We start from the raw sequence: 21,370 nt of genomic DNA, 5'->3' as shown, positions 1-21,370 counted from the left end.
AGATGGCGACGTTTCTTTCTTTTCGAATCACTTTTGAATAAATTTTAGTTACAGATCTTCTCCATGTATGCTGCGCGTCTGTCTTGCCGTCTGCCTTTCTTGTGGTAATGACATTAGTCTAGTTGGTATACATCTCTCTGCGTATGTGTGTGCGTGTCTGTGTGCCGCATTAGAGAGCATGATCATAATACATAGATCCTCCTAGACGATAGATAGAAAGAAAGCATCTTCTTTATGGCGGCGAGCGAGCGAGTGAGGGGAAAAGGTATCGTTTTCCATGTAATAATTTCCCGATGTGTCCAGCGGACGTATAAAAAATGCACCGCTGTCAGTGGACCCCGGCCCTCAGCGGCAAACCGCTCGATCAAATTATGTTAATTCGGGTTTAGTGCGAGTATCAAATATTTATTACAGCCACAGAGACAACGATACATAACGAACAAGAAGAAAACCCGGAGAGAAGAGCCACTAATACCTTGTGCAATGGCGCAGGCTTGAATTATGTTAGTTGAATGCAGCTGGAAACTTTGAAATACACTTCAAATGCTGAAAATATCATATAGATAATAGTTATAGATGTACTCTAACTGAGATATAGACTCTCAAGTGCAGATCTACATCGCTCATAAGTAATAGAGATGACATCAGCTAAGCTGAGATCCTGTCCTTCGTTGGCCATAAACAAATATAACTAGCCTTTGCCATAAGCTATTATTCTCAGTGTATGCACATCACAATAGTATATACAAGTTACACTCTATACCCATTGAAAGTGGGATAACAGGGTATAGTGTGCTTTGGCGTATGCATGCTAGAGGCAGCAGAAGGCGTGGCAGCTCCCTTAAAGTAAACATCTGTTTGGTCAGGCTGGCTTCGTTATCAATTTGATCTCAACAGCTGCAAAAGCAAGATTTGTTTATATCTCGCACCATTTATCCTTTATCTATAAACATCGGTATTTGGAGCATAAAAATGGTTAACCCAAAATTTTAGTGTAGTTTATTATAATTAATACATAGACTAAGAGTACTTTCCGAGCTGACAAATCTTTCCCAACTTTTTCTAAAATAAAAAGGAACTATTTTAAATAAAAATTTAAAGGAAAAATTTTGGGCATGACTTTGACTCTACTTACTGATCTGAAACTTTCACTAATACACACTTAGAATTTTAATTAATTAATAACTTTGTTTATCATTGGCTCATCGGTTGTTTCTGATCGTAAGAAGCCTTGACTGATTTATGTGGCATAAGTGCGTGTAGTGTATAGGTATAGGGTATCTTCTAGTCGTGCATAATCAACTTAAGTAGCCTTACTGGTTTTTGTTACTTTTATTGTGCATGTGTGTGTGTGTGTGTACTATCATATATTGGTATGTACATATATGTACGCATCTCCTACACACAATAAGCAGACCAACTATAAAACTTGTATCAAATCGAACAAAACAAAAATAAAATTTTTATTGCATTCCAGCACTAAAATCTTTCGATCGTGTGATGCTGAGAGCTGGTCACTAAAGCCGGACAGCAACAGCAACAGCAACAGCAGCAGCAGCAGCCGCCGACAATTTGGACTTGGCTCTGTCCCCAGCCGCTGGCCCGGTGTCTCTTTCACTCCCAGTGTGTCGCCATGTGCGACTCGCTTCGACAAAATGTGTGTAGTGTATTGATATTGATTGTCTACCCCGAGCCGAATTGAAACTCTTTGCCATTGCCTAATATTCCATTAACGGGCTTATTAAGGCAGCACGTAGCACAGCGAACGGCGGCAACACAAACTGAGACCCACACAGATGCACAGATGTAGACAGAGAGAGAGAGAGAGAGAGAGAGACACTAGTTTAATAAAAGGTACTGATGCATAAATGGGTGTTTGTATCTAAATTGATCGAATTTGGGGACACACACATATGAGAAACCGGGGCGAGCCGAGAGCCGAGAGCCGAGAGCTGCGAGCAGATGAGCGGGACGCTGCGTGCGCTGGTTGCTCAGTTCGATGGTTCAGGTAAAAATTCCCCCGTGGGCTGAAACAAAAACAACGACAACAAAATAAATAAAAGAGCAACAACAATAACAACAGCAGCACGAAGAAGTTGAAACTCCGACTTGGACTTGAGCAGTGTTGGCTGCTAAAGCAGGTACAATTTTATAATTTCGTTTCGTGTTTAATTAAAGGTGAAGTTTTAAAGAAATAATAAAGAATTATCGAAGACCTGGCCAGAGACGGGTCCAGATGATGCCCATACACACACACACACACACACACAAACGAGCATTGATCGTAAAGCGATGAGACGGGCAACCGCTGCGACTCTGCCTCTCCCTCGCTCTCGCTCTGCATGCAAAGAAGACTTGGGAGCTGGGGTACTATTGGGAGTCCGGCGATCATTATGCCATAAATAAAGATTCGTTCCGTGCATCGGTCAGCTATGGGAAAAATTATATAAAGCACTTTTATAGTACACCATCTTTTTGAAGCTCTAAAACTTCTCTTAGCGTGTGTGTGTATATTTATATATGTGTGTGTATGTGTGCGTGTGTGTGTCTAGTCCGTGTGCTCTGAGTGAGTTTCGGGCTATGGGACTGGGGACTATAATTATGCCCAGTTATGTTCAAAGTCCAGTTATCGTTGCTTACGATTTATTTAAAGCTTCGAAATTACATATCCAGATTTAATTACGAAATTCTATACGAAATAATAATTTTGGACTTTTTACTTTTCTTGATTGTTTGATTGCTTTTGACGTTTGCTTCAGTTTCTGATGGCCCAAAATGTTGACGGTTTTGTTTTGAAGAAACGTTATCAATCAATCAAAAAAAATGTAATTTTAACCTGATGTCAAACTGTTAGCAGTCAAAAATGGGGTGGATAGTATTAAATACGTAGTATTGAAATAATATTTATTTATATTATTTTATATTTTACGTATATTTTATAGCAGAAACACAATATAGTTAATGAAAAAGAAAGGCTGGGTTGACATTGTTATCCCTAATTTGAATATGAGAATCGCGAGGAGAGGCTGTTTTCTTATATTGCTTATATTTTTAATATCTGTCAGATAAGCGTAAAAGTGAAAATAAGAGAGACAAGATGTTCTACTGTCTGAAACAACGTTAGCTTGAACTTGGATGATTATGTTTCTAGGGAAATTTGATATTCATTAATACTAAATATATTATACTAAATATATAGAAAGCCAGTCTTTTGGCAGCTGGAAGCACAGACAGTAAGTAAAAGATACTCTACCCATATGATACTCTGCTGACAGAAAAGATTTCTAATATCAACGCTTGACTATAACTCTGATAATCCAAAGGAAATTCCATTTTTGTGTATCCTAACTTCTAGAGAGCAAGAGAATTAGTCTAAAACAAAACAGTTATAACGACTTTAGTGCATACCATTAATTGTAACTATGAGAATCGCAAAGAAAGGCGTTCATTATATTTATATTTCACACAGAAAGTGTCTGCTCCCACACACAAATTGCTCAAATCAGGCATATATATGAACTGTTCGAATTAATTGCATTTCAATGACTAAAAAATCCAGCTGTAATCATTGACCTTAGCAGTGAAATAAAATAGAATTGAAATGTTCTACAACAGTATCCAAGAAATGAGAGAATTTGTCAATTTTTCATTGCCAAGGCGAGCGAAACGAAAATGTTTGACAGCCTAGATGACAACCGCTTGTCAAAATCTGACAACTCAAACTAATCATTTCAATTGGTGCTGGCGCAGTCGACGTCTCTGTCGCGGTCGCTGTCGCTGTCGTCGGCGCAGTCGCTAGATCCGCACGCGTGCCAAAGATTTGAGTTTGAGTTGGTTCTCACTTACCCCAAGAACCGTGACGATGACGATGACGATGACGATGACGATCCGATCGGATCTGTGACTCGAACGATGACGCAGCGTTCGCATTTAGCAACAATTTTCTGTTTTTGACAAATTCTTGTTGTTAAAGGAGGCCAATGGGTATTCCCTGTGCACTTGACTTGGCCTGGGCTATCGCAGTATCGTGTTATTGGAGTTGGTGTACTTACGACTTTATGGCCAGGCCTTTCACCCAACGAGCAAACACTTTTACGACACTTTGACAACGGGCAAGAAACACAGCGAACCCAACAACAACAACAACAACAACAAGAACCCGATGTAGATTGGACTTAGAGTAGTTAAATCGAGTAGCTATAAAAAATCTCTAATTGCTTTTTGTTTTTCCTTTTGGCAAGGTAAGCAATTGAGTCTGTGCTCGAGACTAATTGATTCACACTTTCTTTTGGGCTGTAAAACAAGATGTATTCTCGCCAAGATTAGCATCGGCTGCGCGAGTGTGTGGAGTGATTGAAATCTTTAGTGCTCTGGCAACACAGTGACATTAGCTTGGGGCTTTCAATTGAAGCCGTTGGACACAAATCAAATACAAAATGGGTCCGCCAGGTGAGCGTAGTTGTATGAAACAATCAAATCGAGTCGAAGGCTGAACGGGCACTTTGTAAGGTTCGGCCCCTAATTACATGGGATCGGTATCAACAGTTGGCAGAGCTGCTGCTCCAACTGTTTCTATTGCTGCCTTTTCGGCGAGATGATGATGAGGCACATCTGTCTATAATGACGTCTGCCTCTGATTGGGGCAAAGACTCGGCCTCAGTCGAGGTCGAGCTAGACAATGAGTAGATAATGATGTTGTGATGTCAAAACATCAACATCTCAACATCTACGGCGCTTGAGTGACTGATGGCGCGTGAGGATCACAGCCGGAGTCAGGAGCGACACTTGTTGTCTTGGGGTTAGAGTTTTTTGGTTTTTGTTTTTTTTTTTTTGGGTTTTCCATTTACTCCACTCATTTGCTTTACTCAACAGTAGCCAGATATCATTATTCAAAGCGCATCGCCGTCGATTGCTCTATTAGCCACTTGACATTGAGGCATTTAACACGAGGATTGGCGGCATTTAATAAACGCTGACGCGTAGCAGCCACCGGGAGTCGAGCCCTTGATTATGCAGCCCTTTTGTGTGCAGTGGGCAAACAATGCTGTCTATTGACTTTTGGCACCCGCCAGTTGCAGCAGCTGCATCCCAAATTCCCATGAGCTAATGGCGCTTTGTATGCACTTGACACGTTGCTGCTGGGTGATAGGGAGATTTATGTGCTGACGGGTTCATATGCAAATTGACTTTTGACTTTTGAGAGATTAAGCTTAGAAAGGCATACCAAATTATCTAAAAAACGCACTATCAAAGCATGAGAATCGCAAAGGAAGGCGTTATCGTATGTGTGCCATTAAAAGAGATTTATGAACGGACAGGTTAAGATGCAAATTAGCTCAGACTTTTGATAGAATAAGTTAAGCAACTGCAACTATAATAACATAATATGAGAATCGCCTAGAAAGGCGTTGCTTTATTTGTAATTGCGAGGCAGACTTCAGTTTTATAGGTAGCACTGAAAAAGAGAGTCTAGAAAGAGAGCCGCAAAAGGGTGATTTTTATACTCGTCCACGTGGTGAAGTGAGTATATTGGTTCTGTCTAAATGACAGCAGAGCCTTTGGTCTTCAAATCTAAAACATATATTTAAGTAGTGCATTGTTTAATTGGGGCATAGCTATAGTTTTACAATTAGACCATCAAATGTGAGGCTCTGATGACATCTTCTATAGATAGGTGCAAGGTTTCAGCAAATGCAAAGATCACCAAGCTTTGCAGATGGACCATTATCGATCTCAATCAGGTTTAATAAAACGAAATATATTTTTATTTCAAGAGAGGCAGCACTCTACAGTAAATTAGCGCCGTTCATTTATACAGATCGGAAGCAAAGCTAAATAAGTTCTACGTGTTAGAAAACGATCTTTCAAGCAACGTAAAAGTGCCAAGCCTGCTTCAAAAACTGAATTTCCCTGCAGTTATAGTATGCCAAGGGGCGTATTCGTCACTTAGACACCCATTAGTCATGTTCCACGGATGTCAAGAATGTCGACGCACAGCCAAGCCGAGGCCGGTGAAAAGCAAAGGTGGGCGAACGTCAATTGTTGGCAGGTACAGGTAAATGATAATAAACAAATTACGAGCTGTAGTGGGAGTTGTTTGTCTCCAAAGTGATATTTGTGGTGGGCTTGTGCGTTTGTAGCGCGGTAAATGCGCCTGTTTTCCACTGAATTTAATTAGCGACCTCGGCTCAAATAAACGAAGGTGGATGCGATCGCTTGGACGCTTCGCTGGGTTTTTCTTTAGTTTTCAACTGTGTTGCGACTTTCAACCGGCTGTCCGGCATTTCGTCACATATCGCTGAGCAAACGCAACCTCCGCCAACCTAACCTGACGCGACTCTGGATCGTGCAGCTTAGCTCGGACGCTTTATCGTGCCGCCCAGATCTGTTCGAGTGGCCGACTTGAGTTATTTAAATTAATAAAATATGCTAAAATGTGTTACAAGTGTGCGAGAAATATGTATCTGCCTAATGTAATAGATCATATATTATAATTAAAAGAATTATGGTGGAAACGCAATCCCCACTACCCGATAACAATGACAACAATTGCGACAAAACAATGGCAAATAATTTTCCAAAAATAACTCTTAGTCGTGCTGGCTCTCTCTCTTCCTCTCGCCAGTTGATTTAGGGTCTCCAGAAAGGTCTTAGGTCTTTCCGAAAGTGCCTACATGTTTCGGGTTGAGTGCAGCTCAACTGCTTTGCATAATTTGTAAATATAATTTTGATGAATGCGATCCGAACGAGGCGAAATTACGAAAGCAACCAAATATTAGACAATAGGCAAACGAGCTCCGGAACTCTCTTTTTCGCCCATTCTATGTAGGTGGAGATAGTGTTTAATACGGCTGCACGACACCTTTTAAAAACAAATGTCGTTCGTCTTGGCAATAAAACCTTAAAGAAAAGTTGTTTAAATGTAAATTTGCTTAATGTTTATATATATATATATATATAAGAGACCCAGAAGACCCATTGCTAATGGAAGCGTCTTTGTGCAAATGTATGTAGCAGGCAGTAGGAGGCGTGGCCGACCCCACATGGCATGCAGATAATTTTGATGAGAACGACGAACTAAGGCGATCCATATTTATTCTTGTATGTTTAACATTTTTCGATAACTTAAGCATTTTCTTTGTTATCGATCAAAATTAAAATTTAGATTTGGGTTTTCTAGTGTGATCTAAATAACGCAAAAGCTACAGATTTCAAATTTACTGCTTAGATTTCTGTGACGAAGTTTCGGATATTCCCCCCTTGCACTCCTTACTTCTTCTTGGTTATAGCTTCTATAAACGATATCACATATTTTAATTCATGCTGATGCTATAAATTTTATATTAGTTTACAAAGGCATTTTCACAATACGAAATTCCATTTACTTTTCATTTTTGTTATTAATGAAATTGAGTAAATTGCAATTTTTTTTTGCTGTTTTTATTATTTTTATTTATTTATTTATTTTTTATTATTTTTTAACAATAATATTTTATAAACGGATGGCTTGGGCTCCAATAAGATCAATATAGCCTTAATTTGTTCTCAAAACTAAGTTCTGAAGGTGTTCCTAATGCCAGTACATTTTTCTGGTATTCACCTTGAGCTGCTCTCGTTTCGATTTGATGTGCTGCCGCCGATCAAGATCAAGAACACCTAGATATTTTACCGATACACTAACAGGTATAGCATGAGACGCGCACTTCATCTTCGGTCTTTGCTAATTAAAACATCCCATAAAATCGTGTCTCATTCGTATAATATTTTGAAAAATCTAAAAGAAACTGGCAGGAAATCTGCGAAATTTATTTGTTGAGTAAATACTTTTGACTACGGCTGTAAATGCTGTCTGGGCAAATTTAAGCCAAGCTATTATTTGCTGTATATACACACATATATTTATATATATATAATTGTTATATGAGCAGATATTACATGTCAATTTAGGCTCTGGTTCCTTCGACCCAGCTTGGGCTGGCCGCAATCGTTGCTGTGTCAAGTGTGCGCAAACAAAAGAACTGGGAAAGTGCCACTAATTACAATTCCCACACACACGCACACACACATGCGGCTAGAGGCGCCCCACATTAACATCTGCTTGTATAGTGTTTGGCTATCTGTGGGGTGTTCGGCTTAACTTGTTGGCTCTGCTGTGCCTTGACTGAGGAGCTGACGTTGCGTCCTTGTGGCTAGGCCAAGCGTCAGCTGTCCAGGATGTTTGCACTATGTGCAGGCTGGCTTGGACTTGGTTTAGATTTGCTATTCGCTTATCGATATCGAGTTTCACTTAGTGCAATGCATTTGACCTTTTTTGTTGTAGTTCGGCCTCAAAATCGATTTTCAATTCAATTGCGGTCTCTGAGGCCAGACCTGTGGCTATGTCAACTGGCCGTGACCACAGCTGAAGTCCGATGATTTCATTTGCGGCCTATGGCCTATGGGCCACGACTACCTGTATTCTATAGCCGAGCTGCGTGTCTCTGTCAACACGTGTGTGTTGCATCTGGGACACAGCAGAACGAAAAAAAGCAACACGAAAACGAAATCGAATTCGGAAAATTGAACTCAGGCATTGGGACCATCTGAAAATTCACACGCAACAGGAACGGGAACGGGAACGGGAACAGGGGACGGTGACAGAGGCGGCAGGAACGCTTGATTTTCACCTGCGCCGGTGGTGGTCGACGTCATCACCAAATTTGGCTGTCTCTTTCAGCTCAGGCAGGTGGAAAGCGTTGTCTAATTTCCGCGGTCAACTGTCCAACTGCCCAGCAAACACGGCCAACGAAGCGTTCAATTTGAGGGCATTTACATGGCCAGCCCCTATTAATTTATAGATACACCTACTAGGCACATTTTGAAGGATTAGACTGAACAGTGTTCCCAACAAGAGCTATCAATTGTCAATAGTAAATTGAAATTACCTTAAAAATAAAACTGAAAATATAGAACGAAGCAGCTTAACGAAGCTCTGAAGCTCAGATATAAATATATATTCAATAGTTTCGATATATTCTATATATGCAATGTTTATATAACAAAATATAAATACAGTAATAATGTTATATAAAGTATTTAATGTGCTGTAATATAGATAAAGTTTGGAGCTTATTGAAATTAATCTGATTTCTAGAGCAAACATCTCGAGTATCTCGAGTGACCAAATAAGAGCAATAGGAAAAGAAGTTGCCATAGAATGAAGAGAATTTGAGATTTTACATTGTTATTGATTTCATTCGAGTGCTATGTTCATGCCATTAAGTATGACTAAATATTATGTCATCGGACTTCAACTTAAACTGACTGCACTGCAGCTGCGATGACAATCAACTGCACGACGAAATTCGCGTTGGGTCTTAGTCGGAATTTTGGTAAATTTGTATACCCTGAACTTATTGGAAATAGAAATTTAGAGTAAAATATATTTTCAACAGGCAAGAGGCACAGAATTATTTCAATAGCAGCTTTGCGCAGGGTTCGGGGTGTTTCCTAGTCGGGCATTCCCAGCTGGAGCACTCTTACTTGTTGTACCTGAGATATTGCTTGATGAGATGAATTGATAGATATAATGGATAATTAAGACAACAGCTGAAATATAGTTATCGGTTGGTAAAATCTATTTATATATATATATACTGATCCTCTGCAGGATCTTATTTAATAGCTTGTAGATCATTTAAGCTATATCCCGCCACTTCCTGTATTTTGGAGTCTTGCAAATGCTACTTCTTGAAGTATTGTATGTTAAATATGGTATAGATAATTATATATTTTTGAGAAATACTCCAAAATGGGGATTGACTGTTGATGCGGTAATCCGTGTAGTAATTCAGATGAATTGTAAGCTGCGTGCGGCAGTCTGTCGTGCTTTGGGCTTGTGTCTAGCTAAAGTATCGGTACAAGATTGATGAACTTTTGTGTTCTGTAGCCAAACAATTAACTCGGAAATGGAAATGGTTGGACATGCTGCAATTCCCGTTTCTGCCTCATCGCCGACGATCAGGTACCCCCAAATGCCGCCCGCGCGCTGATCAACGCTTAAAAGCACGCAGCCGACCGGCAATTAATCTCTTTGGCAAAACGCCGACCGGAATCCAGAGTACTCAGCTCCAGCTCCACCTTCTGCTTCATCTGCAGCTGCCGGCCCCAACGTCACACTTCAATCAGACAATAAAAATATTGAAATGAGCCACAGACGCAGAGCAACGACCAAATGAATGCAAAAATTCGCAGAATCATTTTAAGTGAAGTTCAGTTTGGGCTACGCTTCTCTCGTTCGCTTCTCTCTCAGGTAATCTGGCAAATGAATAATTGATCGAGCTCTATAATTAACGGGCTCACTCAATGCACTACGTGCTTAAAAATTTCCAAAAAAAAAAAAATACAAAATAAATAAAAATTAAATAAAATGCGAACCCAAAGAGCTCTGTGGCTAAAGTCAAGTTTTTCAGGGTCGCAGATTTCATGTGCAATTTTCATTATATATGTTTTTTGATGCACCTTTAGCTATCTATAGTAGGGTATATTGGCTTTACGTGCCATACGATGCGGCTACATCTGTTACTGACATTCAGATCAAAACATATCTTATCAAATTTCGAATTATTTCTTTTGCAATCGAAGAGCTAAGCTCACTAAGTTTAGCAATAAATAATTTGGGAAGAGTTTCAAATATTTCAATAAATTCCACAATTTTTGTATAGAGTATAACGAGTATTATGCAGTCGTTGGCAATGCTCTTAGCTGTTTTTTTTGTGTGTTATCCCTGCAGCTGCTGGCGGAAGTCATGAAGGTATGAGTTAATTAATTTTGTAGAATTCATTTGAATACTTTTGACTATGAACAATTTGTTATGGCTCTTTGTGCTGTGGCTTCCAGTGAAGTTGTGCGCCATGAAAGATGAATCAAAACTATTATTTTAAGGGTTAAGTATTCGGCTCTAGCAGAAATACAGGCTACTCCCTCGCATTAGCGCTCTTAAGATATGCAAGACTATTTTCTAGTATTCAACAATGTCTCAAATTAAAGCCGAAAATACGCTCGAAACTCAAGTAATTAAACGTTTCAGACGCATTAGTAAACTGCCGTTTCCCTCGTTAATGATCGTGGCCAGTGTTTTGGATACAGTTTCTACCGGAATATCTTTACCATTTACTTGTTTATGCATAAATTAACAGCATATGGTCGCTGGCATAGAAAATTGTTTTATCCCAAAAAGCATACGCGGATACATACTATACATACTATAATTGTTAATTTATTCAAACGACTTGAAATGTAATTTTTAGCCCATTATTAATTTGATTACCCAACATGAAGCCGGCGGCATAACTGAAATCACTTACAGATACAGATACAAATACAAATACAAATACAAATACAGATACAGATACAAACTTAGAGCCAAATACAGCTACTAATACAAATACAAGCACTAACACTTGTAGGGTTAGCAGCTGCTCTGCTGCTGAAACAGTTTGGGCATCAATTTTTTATGGCTTAGGCTTTTCAGCTCGAAGAAATTCAAATTATCTACTCTGAGCTCAAAGCCAGAAATCAATGCAGTCTCTGCGGCTCTTTGAGTTTGACCTCATTCTTGAAGTGTTTGTTGAATTTTAATTTGATATATAAAGAACTAAATGAATATAGGCAAGTGCTTGAATGAGCAACAGGAAGCAACTCGCAATTTCATATAGTCTATCAAAATGACAAACGTAGCTGATCTAGAAATGTTCGTATATCCATCTATCAGACACTTTCAGCTGAAGCACTCTGTCTTGTTATACCCTGAAGCCGTTGAAGGCGCTCCAGCAGGGTATATTGAGATGGAGGCGTAAGTAATCCCAAAAATTATATATATTCCTAATGAAAAAGATGTCCGTGCATCCCACCCGTTCGTATGTTCATCTGCTCATCTCGGAAAGATTTATTTTTAATTTTTATTTTTTATTTGATTTTATTTTTAGCTATGCGATAGCTTTTCCCATTTTCATGAAGCTAAAATTGTCAAAGTTGAGCTATACCAATTTATAAAAATATCGAATGTGTCAGATTCTGTGCCTAATATTTCTAAATCTCTCAAATAACACTCATTTTATAATGGTCACGGTATTTGCCAGTCGGGCAGTTCCACTTTCTGTGAACTCGTGATGTCGTATCTCTGCTTGAGCTTTGCGTCACTTGGACAAAATCAAATTTATCCTGCACTAAATTCAGTTATCATTGAATATTATTCAAACAGTCAACTGAAACTTAAAACTGGTTTAGCTGCGAGCCAAAAGACACAAAATACACCTCCGATCGGACATCGGACGTCGGACATCGCACATGCGCACAAATCTGATATTAACTGCTGCTACGATCATTGTTTCATTTTGTTTTATTTATTTTTATTTTTTTTTTGGTTTGTACTGGTTTTAAACGTAAGTTTACGGAAGTGTTATGTGCTTGGCACGCCCTCGACCCGCCCGCAATTACTGCTCGATCGGAACGAGTTCTTGAGACAACGCCATTAACATCGGCATTGTTAACGTCATTAGTTAGTGCCACATTTTGGATCATTTTAAATGATTTTGATGCCTGACGATGTCATCGTGCTTATAAAACTGCTCCGAGCAGTCATAAGTATAAGTGATTGGTATGCTAATCAATTTAAAATGCTTAGATGAGGAGCATGAGGAAGTGCTTCATACGAGGAGGACTTCGTCTGTGAACGAAGATATCTGGCACTCATACAATAGCAAGTATATCATCTATATATTTGAGGAATACTTCATATGAGAAAGACGTCATTTGGGGAATATATCACGTGAGCAGCATATCATATAAGAAACATACTTCAGAGGGAAGTGAAATGATGAGGATGTGATACGTTTGAAATAGGATAACATATGATAAAGATATCGTATGAAAGTGCGAATATATCATTTTAAGCAGCTCAGTATCACATGAGATATGTGATAGAAATAAGGAGTAAGACTATAAGATTATAAGATATGAAAATCATAATGTCATATGAGATCATATGAGAAAAATATCATGTATGAGGGTCATGTATATGAGAAGAAAATTATATGATGAGGATATTCTACCAAAAGAGAGGGAAATCATTTCAGAAGAATGTCATAAGAGAAAAATTTCATATGATGAGGCCATGATCTAATAGTTTTATATGAAGAGCATATATAAGAAAGAGATCATACAAGAAAAAGATGGTATGTTAAGCATGTCAGATAACTAACATACTTGAGAGATGGTATGAGAAGTTTGTGATGGGGAATATTATATGAAGAGCATATCATATGAGGCGCATCATATAAAAACGATAAGGAAAACTTGTCATATGCAAGAGCAAGTATAGCATTTAAAGCTCATGTAAAGAGCATACTTATTATATGAGGAATATATCATATGAGAGTATGTAGCTTCTGATATATATCATATGCGAAAGATATAATCTCCTTATTAGTAAAATATAATATTAGAATAATAATAAATGATGAGGATCATGTAACAAGTAAAATAATAGAGTGAGATATCATATGAAGATTAATATTTAATATAAGATATTATAGGAGTATATCTATTATATGAGACAGAGATCATATGAGGAAGGATATGATATGATGATGCCATATAATGGACGATAATCAAATCATATTAGTAGAGTAACAGAACATTCATAACAAGAAACTATCGTATCAGAAGAGCAACATATCACATGGGCCAACAATGATATCATATCTTGTATATGAAATGGTCTTCACTTCAGCATCCATAATCGTAATAATGCGATTAATACTTAGCAAATTCATATGTAAGGGAAATAAAAGCACTTCAGTTTAATATCAATTACACTCGTCGCTGTGTAGCAAATCAATTCAGCCTATTAACCAAGTTGTGGCAGCTTAAAAATAGATCATGATATCATGGACTGTGTAGCCAGTCTCCCAGCAAGCAGCATACACAGCCTTTGAGCACACACAGAGACAAAATAAGTAGTTTGGGTTTAGTGTTTACTGTATTCGACGCGGTTTAGTTGCCAATTTCAGTGATACAAACAAAATAAAGACAATAAAAATTTGAATATTGCGGTGCGGTCCGGTCCGGTCCTCCAGTTCGCACACTAAGTCCGAGCCCAATTTTAGCATAGTGAGAGCTATTAAAAATGATTATTGGCCCATCTTCATTAAGATTCAACATGCATAAATTTCGTTGCCGGAGCCACGATTTATCGAAAGCCAAGCGAATTTCGTTTATAAATGCGTACTTTAATCGAATTTATTGCTATTGCTAACAAACTATAACAAAAGTTAAGCCCAGCTACAATGGAAGAAGTTTCCATTTACATACAGCGTCATAGATACGAACATATGAATAAATATATTAAGAAATTAAAATAAAATCTCTTGGAGCTTAGATGATTAGATGAGCTGCTTACCTGTTGCTGTTGTTGCTGCTGCTGCTGCTGCTGGTGTACCAGTTCTTCTTCTTCTTGTAAATCGTTCTCGAAGACGTTGCTATGCGGCAAACTGACGTAATTCACATCCAAATGGGACAGGGAACTTTCCTGCAATTTTCGCGCATTCATCACACGAAATTTCACACAATGTTATTACATTTGACAATTTTCGTTTGATTTATTCTCTTCTTCTTCTTTTGGTTTGTATTCCACTTAATTTGCGCTTTTGAGCCACTCGAACACTTGGGCAAACCAATTGATTCACTTTGCCTTTAAGCAAATGCTGCAAGTGCCAAAGAAACTTTCAGTGTAAAACTCGTTTATTTGTGACTTTATTTTTATTTTTATTGAGTATCAGAAAAAATCTTGTAATGACTCAAACAAATAATTATTTCAAAGAAAAATATTTATGAACTTTATTTGAAATTTTTTAATGAAATTTTATTTGAATTTAAATAATTTTTAGTCATGAAAAAATTTAAAAATAAATAGGAAAAATTTATAAATAAATAAATAAGTAATAAGTAAATATAATGCATTTTAAGTAATTTTGTAAAGCTTTAAAATTACTTTATTTAAACTTTTAAAAATACTTAATTAATCTGAGAAACTTTATAATGATGAAAAACATTTGTATTTTATCTTAAAAATTTTTAAAAAATTGTATATAAAAAATAATGTAAATTGACATATATTTTAAAATTAAAAAATTTATTTTATTTTATTTTCTAATAATTAACACAGATGAAAAACATTTGTATTTCATCTTAAAAATTTTAATTTGAAATTTTTTGTAATATAAAAAATAAAATAAATTGACATATATTTTAAAATTTATTTTATTTTATTTTCTAATACTTAACACAGATGAAAACATTTATATTTCATCTTAAAAATTTTAATATAAAAAATAAAATAAATTGACATATATTTTAAAATTTAAAAATTATTTTATTTTATTTTCTAATGATTAACACAGATAAAAATCATTTGTATTTCATTCTAAAAATTTTTAAAAATTTTAATATAAATAAAATAAATTGATATATATTTTAAAATTTATTTTATAAAAATTTTCTGCGAAATTGAGTTGTATAATAAAAATAATTTTAAATAAATAAATTTAAAAACAAAATTTGTATATCTCAAAAAGAAAATAAATATTTTTATTTAAAAAACTGTTGAAATGCTAAAAACGTATTTCATTTTTAGTATAAATATATTTTGAAAGCCTTAGGAATGATTCGCAGGAGTAAAAAATTTTCGCACTACTATTTTTTTGCAAGTGTAGAACCGTTGAGGAATCATCATTAATGATGGTCTCAACACTTATAACACGTTGCACTGTGCTTTGCAGGCAAAACGGAAAAGCACTTCGAAGAAAATGAGGAAGCTATTTGAGCAACAGTGCTGCAATTCGTTATGCGGCAACAAAGTGTGGCAGCAGTGGCAGTGGCTGTCGTGGCAACAGTGGGCGCAGAGGCGGGGCTAACCTGATTTCTGTAGCACCACTTGACATTATAAAGTTTTTTAACCAAATGCCTCGACGTCTCGGGAACAGCACAAAGCAAAGAGCCAGCCAAGCGTAAGGTGTTTGGGCAGATAGGCAGGTGGGCAGGTGGCCAGGCAGCTGGGTGACTGCTTGGGTGGCGCTACTTGAGGCAGAGAATTGCTTTTTGCCCAGCCACAGAACAAATCTGCCCGGACGGAGCAGGAGCTGCTTGTTCAAACTGAAACAATGACTGCGGGCACTGTGAGAAAGCCAGCACATGAAAATGGGGTTAATAAAGCTAACCAGAGTCGGGCTGGCGTCGCCCACTTAAGGGGTTTGCCAGCAGGAGCTGCCGAGAGGACACGAAACTCCGCGAAACACGCTCTATATGCATGCGCCTGGCAGGCCAGGCAGGCAACACACGGCAAGGCACCTGGCCACCAGGTGTCGTTGACTGCATTGCGTTCGCACTGCACGACAATGCAAATGTTACTTTGGCCTGGTTATCTGCGGCCAGAGCGGTCTTTGTGCCAGTTACATGATTCACCAATCAATCCCGCATTAAGCTGCTCCCTTTGTACATCTTTTTGGCAAGCAGCCGCCACCAGATCGGTCAAGGCTAGCTGCTAACTCTTGGCAAAGCTCGCTCGAGCAACATAATGAACATATAATAAACAACGACGTTTGCTGTCCTCTGCGTGACACAATTATAATACGCGCTGCCAGTTCATAAACGTCACACTCTTTCCGACCAAGCCAAGTTGAATGGGCTAAACATGTATATACAAATATATGTTATATATTTTATATATATATTTTATATATATATATATATATTTTATGTATCAAGGAGGCAGCTACTCTAGACTCAGGCTAAATAATTAAATTACAGCACAGAGCAACACAATTAAGGCAGCGCAGACTTTGACTTGGGTTTTTGAACTGCTGAATCTGAATTTGTAAGCAGAATAAGTCTAACTGTTCAGGTGTTTCTAACAGATTTGAGTCTAGCAGTGAAAAATCTAAGCCCGATTCTCGATTACTAAATCTTTGTCAAATTTTTTAGCCTGTGTCTGGCTTGTCTAGAGTTTACTGGCAAAGCCTTCAGCAATGTCTGCTCCTAACTATGCCTCTATATATTAATGTATATATATATATATATATATGTGTGTGTGTTTCTGTGTGTGTGTACAAATAGATACGATATGTTTGTTGCCGTTGGGCTACTTGACAGCATCATTGATTTTTCATTTTTCTTTTTTTCTCTTTCATTTCCGTTTTCTTGTGTGGAAGCCTTTTGCTTAAATTACTTTTTGCTGCCAAGCACGTGCAGGCCAAAGGGACCTGTGTGTGTGTGTGTGTGTGTGTTGGAGCTGCGAGTGTATTAGTTCATAACAACAACGGGCCGGCACAAATAACTGGCAAGCAATTTGGATGGATTTTAATTGCAGGACTTGTGCTGGCTTAGTGCTCAAATTTGGAGTCCAGCTATAGGGCTGACGGCCACGTTGCGTATACGCCCGTTGGGCCCGCGACAAGGCGAAAGCGCAAAGCAAACTCTGAAACTGCCTGCAAGCGCACAAATGTGAAATGCGAAATGCAAAATACAAAATACTAAAAAACAAAATAGAAAGAAAATCAATTTGTATTAACAATGAAATTTCGATTTGTGCTGCGAGCTGGCGAACTGGCGAGCTGTGACCTGAGAGCTGTTAACTGAGAGTTGCGAGAGCGACAAACTTGCAGATACTTTTGTATCTGTGACGCCTCTGACTGACTGTCTGTATGTGTGAGTGTGTGTGTGTGTGTGTGTGTGCGTGTTTGTTTGTGTTGTTTTTGTGTGCGTTGCTCCTGTGGCTTTTACATAATTAAACGTCACGACACGCGCTAACTCTGCTTTAAATGGCGAGCAATGGCTTGCAAGAAGAAACGCATTTTGTGTGGAATGTGCAGAACGCTGGCCACTCGCTAATGATTTCCCCGGGGTTCGGTAACATTCACTTATCACCACATTATTATTTTCTTTTTTCTTTTTTCTTTTGCCTTTTTTTGGGGCCTGGCCGAGCCAAGCTTGTGGCACACACACACTTACTTACACTTGCGTATGTTGCAATTTGCAGTGCACAACACAAAAACACGGACACGGACACGGACACGGAGTCGCAGGTGTAGTCGGAGGCGGATGCGTGGGCGTAGACGTAGGCGTAGGCGTAGGCGGGCCGCGACGACTTAGGCTCTCGGAGCGCTCTGGCTCGAACGCTGGGCACTGTATTAATTTACTTTTTGTATTCCTCTTTTTGTAATCGCGCTCGTCTGGAGCAGAGCTACGGGTCAGTATCGACGGACCAGGCCACTCGACCCTGGGCTAAACGCTTACGTGGACACAGCAAAAGACACAAACGCGATGGCGAAACGCTGGCAACTAATTTGGGTGACGCTGGTGCTGCTGCTGCTGCTGCTGCTGCTGCTGCTGGTGGTGCTGCTGCTGCTGGGTGTCTTAGGTTCCACCAGTCACGCTTCCAGTTACCAAATTCCAGGCAGTCGTGTTCAAAACCAAGGCGAGCTTTGCGCCGCTTCGAGTGGCCACAAATGGCAGCAGGCGAGCTTGGGGCACGACCTATCCCAAAGCTTTGACATGGCTAACAGTCGCTTGGCTTCCACACACACACACTTACACCCACACACACAAGCACTTTCGGTCTTCCACTGCGCAATGTTGATTCTGCGCAACACAGCAGCACGTGCCACACCACAGTTCAGCTGTCAGGCCCTGCCCCCTGCGCCTTGGCCCCCGAATCGCTGCTGTTAACTATTCAAATCACTGACTGTTGACCAGCAATATACACACATGTGTGTGTGTGTGTGTCAATTGGAGTCAGCAGCGCATGGATCAACCTCTATGCCAGACAATCGACGCCTGAGTGCAAGTGCACTTGGTGCGAGGTGCAAGTGAGAAATGAGTCAAAGCAACTTCACTTCTCGCTCGTGCATGGGAAAGCCTGTGCGTGTCTCTGTTATAGCCGCAGTCAAAAAAAAAAACGCCTTTATTGACTTTAGTCCTGCAAATAGGTTTCTGGGTCAGGCCAAACACACACACAGACACACACACTTACTCAGATTTGTTTGCGCATTGAATAGCTGAAAGTGCAAATAATTTTCTTTCCCACTTCCCACCCAACTCGGAGATGCACAAATTTATAATTCAATGGTTGGTGGCACAGCTAAGGCAAAGTTAGCAGGAAAGTGGGCGTAACCACACAGCGGCTCACTCTCATGAATTCATGTATATATATATATATAGATATAGATATGGTCTATATAGTATATATAGTCTAATAGAGAGCTGTCAGTGCTGATATGGCCAATTCCCTGCCTTGATATGATGCCATATTTAAATACAGCTTTAGTGCGTTGCAGTTTCTGGCTTGGAGGCTTTAAGTTTAGAGGTTAGGTTCACAGTAAAAAATATAGGAATTGCAATGGAACGTTTGACAATATTTCTATAAGAATTCTCATTCGATAAAGTATTAAAGAAATATTAAAAAAATATTTGAGGCATAAAGATTCTTAAGCTAGAAAAAAGTTTTAGTGCTTTTCTAATTGAATTTTAAATCTATATAGTTTTGTTTGATACATAGCAAAGCAGTATATAGTGAAACATTTTTAAAATAGATAGACTTCTACACGAACTTTCTCTGAGTGTAGAGATTGACTGCATCGCTGACTAAACTTTGGCGCTTTAAAAGCAGTTGGCATAGTTTAAGGCTCTATTTGAAAAAGTAGGCAAGAAAGAAGCTACAGTCGGGTGTGCCCGGCTAGCATATATCCTAACCGAGCATTGCTTCTTTTCATACATACACAGATAAACATAGTTCACCCAGCTTAGCAAATATGTTCCTGAGTAACTCGACTGCTGTATGTAGGATCCTAATGAAATTTGCAGGGTATTCATAGGATAGACAAATATGTATCTGTGCTCAAGCTCCATGATGTGAAATGAGTTTTCGTATGTTCAAATAACGGCAGCATACATAATATAACTATTCATTACAAGAGAGCTTCTAGTGTTTGTTAATATAATTTTATGTTTTATGTATAATTTTTTTTTAACGATAATATCAGATGAGAATGATTGAAGAAGAGTTCGAAATCTGCTGCATTCGATAAATAAAAAATGTATATTTAAAATTTCTATTCATTTCATGATTCAGGCTAAATAAAATGTTTTTAAAAGTATTTTTCAGTTTTTAAAGAATTTTAAATATAATTCAAAATTTTCTTTATTTATTTTTAGAATTTTCTCCAAGTGTACGGATTAGCTAAATCTATAAAATATGTTCCCAATGCAGTTTATCTCATTGTAAGGGTTAGTTTATTGTTTGGCGCTTTTGGCCATGGTATCGAGCGAATCGACCAGGCTGCAACCGAAAATGCTGAAAGCCGACCACGATGGCATCGAGGCAGCTGCTGCACTGGGCAGAGGCTGGGCGGGAGCTGAACTCTCATCTCAGCATAGGCCTCTAAACAACAAAGCTGAACGATTCGGCAAACAATGTCAGCGTGCGCAGTTTTAATGATTGCAGATATTTTAATGCGGCGCTAAGCAATGCATTGTTCTCAAGCTGCTTATGAAATGTATCTTTGTATCTCTCGACAGCAGCAGTTGGGCTGGGGACGTGACGAATGGCGCCTCTGGAGCGCCGCAACTGCAGAGTCGTGTAAACTGTGGCAAAATAAATGGGAGCAACAGCAACGATTACTGGAAGAGCCCTACAAATCAGTCAATGCCTAAATAAGGCAAACTCAGCCAATCTTCTTTGGTTCTGTGGCCAAAATGCAAAATGATTGATTGTCTTTGGCAATCATTATTGTTATTTGGCTTAGGTGAACCCCGTTTATGTCGAGCTAATTAACATAGACTAAGATCTGGTAACACTGCTCTGAGCTCTGTGCTCCGAGTTCATTCAACTCTTCAGCAGCTGACTTTGAATCCAGGTCAAAGGGCAACTGCTGAGGATCATACCAACTGACCGGATGGGCTGGTGCTTCCAGTCCATCCACGACTCAATGAGCTTACCCTAACCGTACCATATAAGAAATTCGACCAATTGAAGCCCAACGCCATATTTGGCAATCAGTTAGCAAACTTAGTTATTATTATGGCCTTTGTCTTTATGCTAATACATTTAAGAGAAATACAGTTCTTGACTCAACTCGAAAGTATGTCCAAGTTCAAGCGTAGATTACGCTGTGGGCTCAGGCACAACTGTACCCAAATATGGAACTTGTTCAATATGATCGACACCATTTTGAGAGCGAAACTGAGCTAGCGGCACTTAATTCGTAGCTACAATAGAAAAGCCATACACTGCTACTACACACACACACACTTGCACACATGCACACACGCAAACTCA

The 21,370-nt window shown here is 38.7% G+C and overlaps 1 protein-coding gene across 10 annotated transcripts in view; it reads right to left on the bottom strand.

The window, feature by feature from the left end:
• LOC111592654 (voltage-dependent L-type calcium channel subunit beta-4) overlaps positions 1-18,353 on the bottom strand; it is a 46,208-nt gene extending 27,855 nt beyond the window's left edge. For all 10 annotated transcript variants that reach the window (XR_003944165.1, XR_003944166.1, XM_030223292.1 and 7 more), the window contains exons 1-2: positions 18,050-18,353; positions 14,441-14,744 (exon numbers count right to left, since the gene is read on the bottom strand). Coding sequence is in view for 8 of the 10 variants with exons in the window: in XM_030223292.1 (XP_030079152.1) it covers positions 14,441-14,590 (150 nt within the window). In the remaining 2 variants the exon portion in view is untranslated. The remainder of the gene's footprint in view (positions 1-14,440; positions 14,745-18,049) is intronic.
• Between the last annotated feature and the right edge of the window lie 3,017 nt (positions 18,354-21,370).

The sequence above is a fragment of the Drosophila hydei genome, unplaced genomic scaffold (assembly GCF_003285905.1).
Source record: "Drosophila hydei strain 15085-1641.00,03,60 unplaced genomic scaffold, DhydRS2 tig00000149-arrow-pilon, whole genome shotgun sequence".
NCBI lineage: Eukaryota > Metazoa > Arthropoda > Insecta > Diptera > Drosophilidae > Drosophila > Drosophila hydei.
This window is presented reverse-complemented; position numbering and strand designations above follow the sequence as displayed.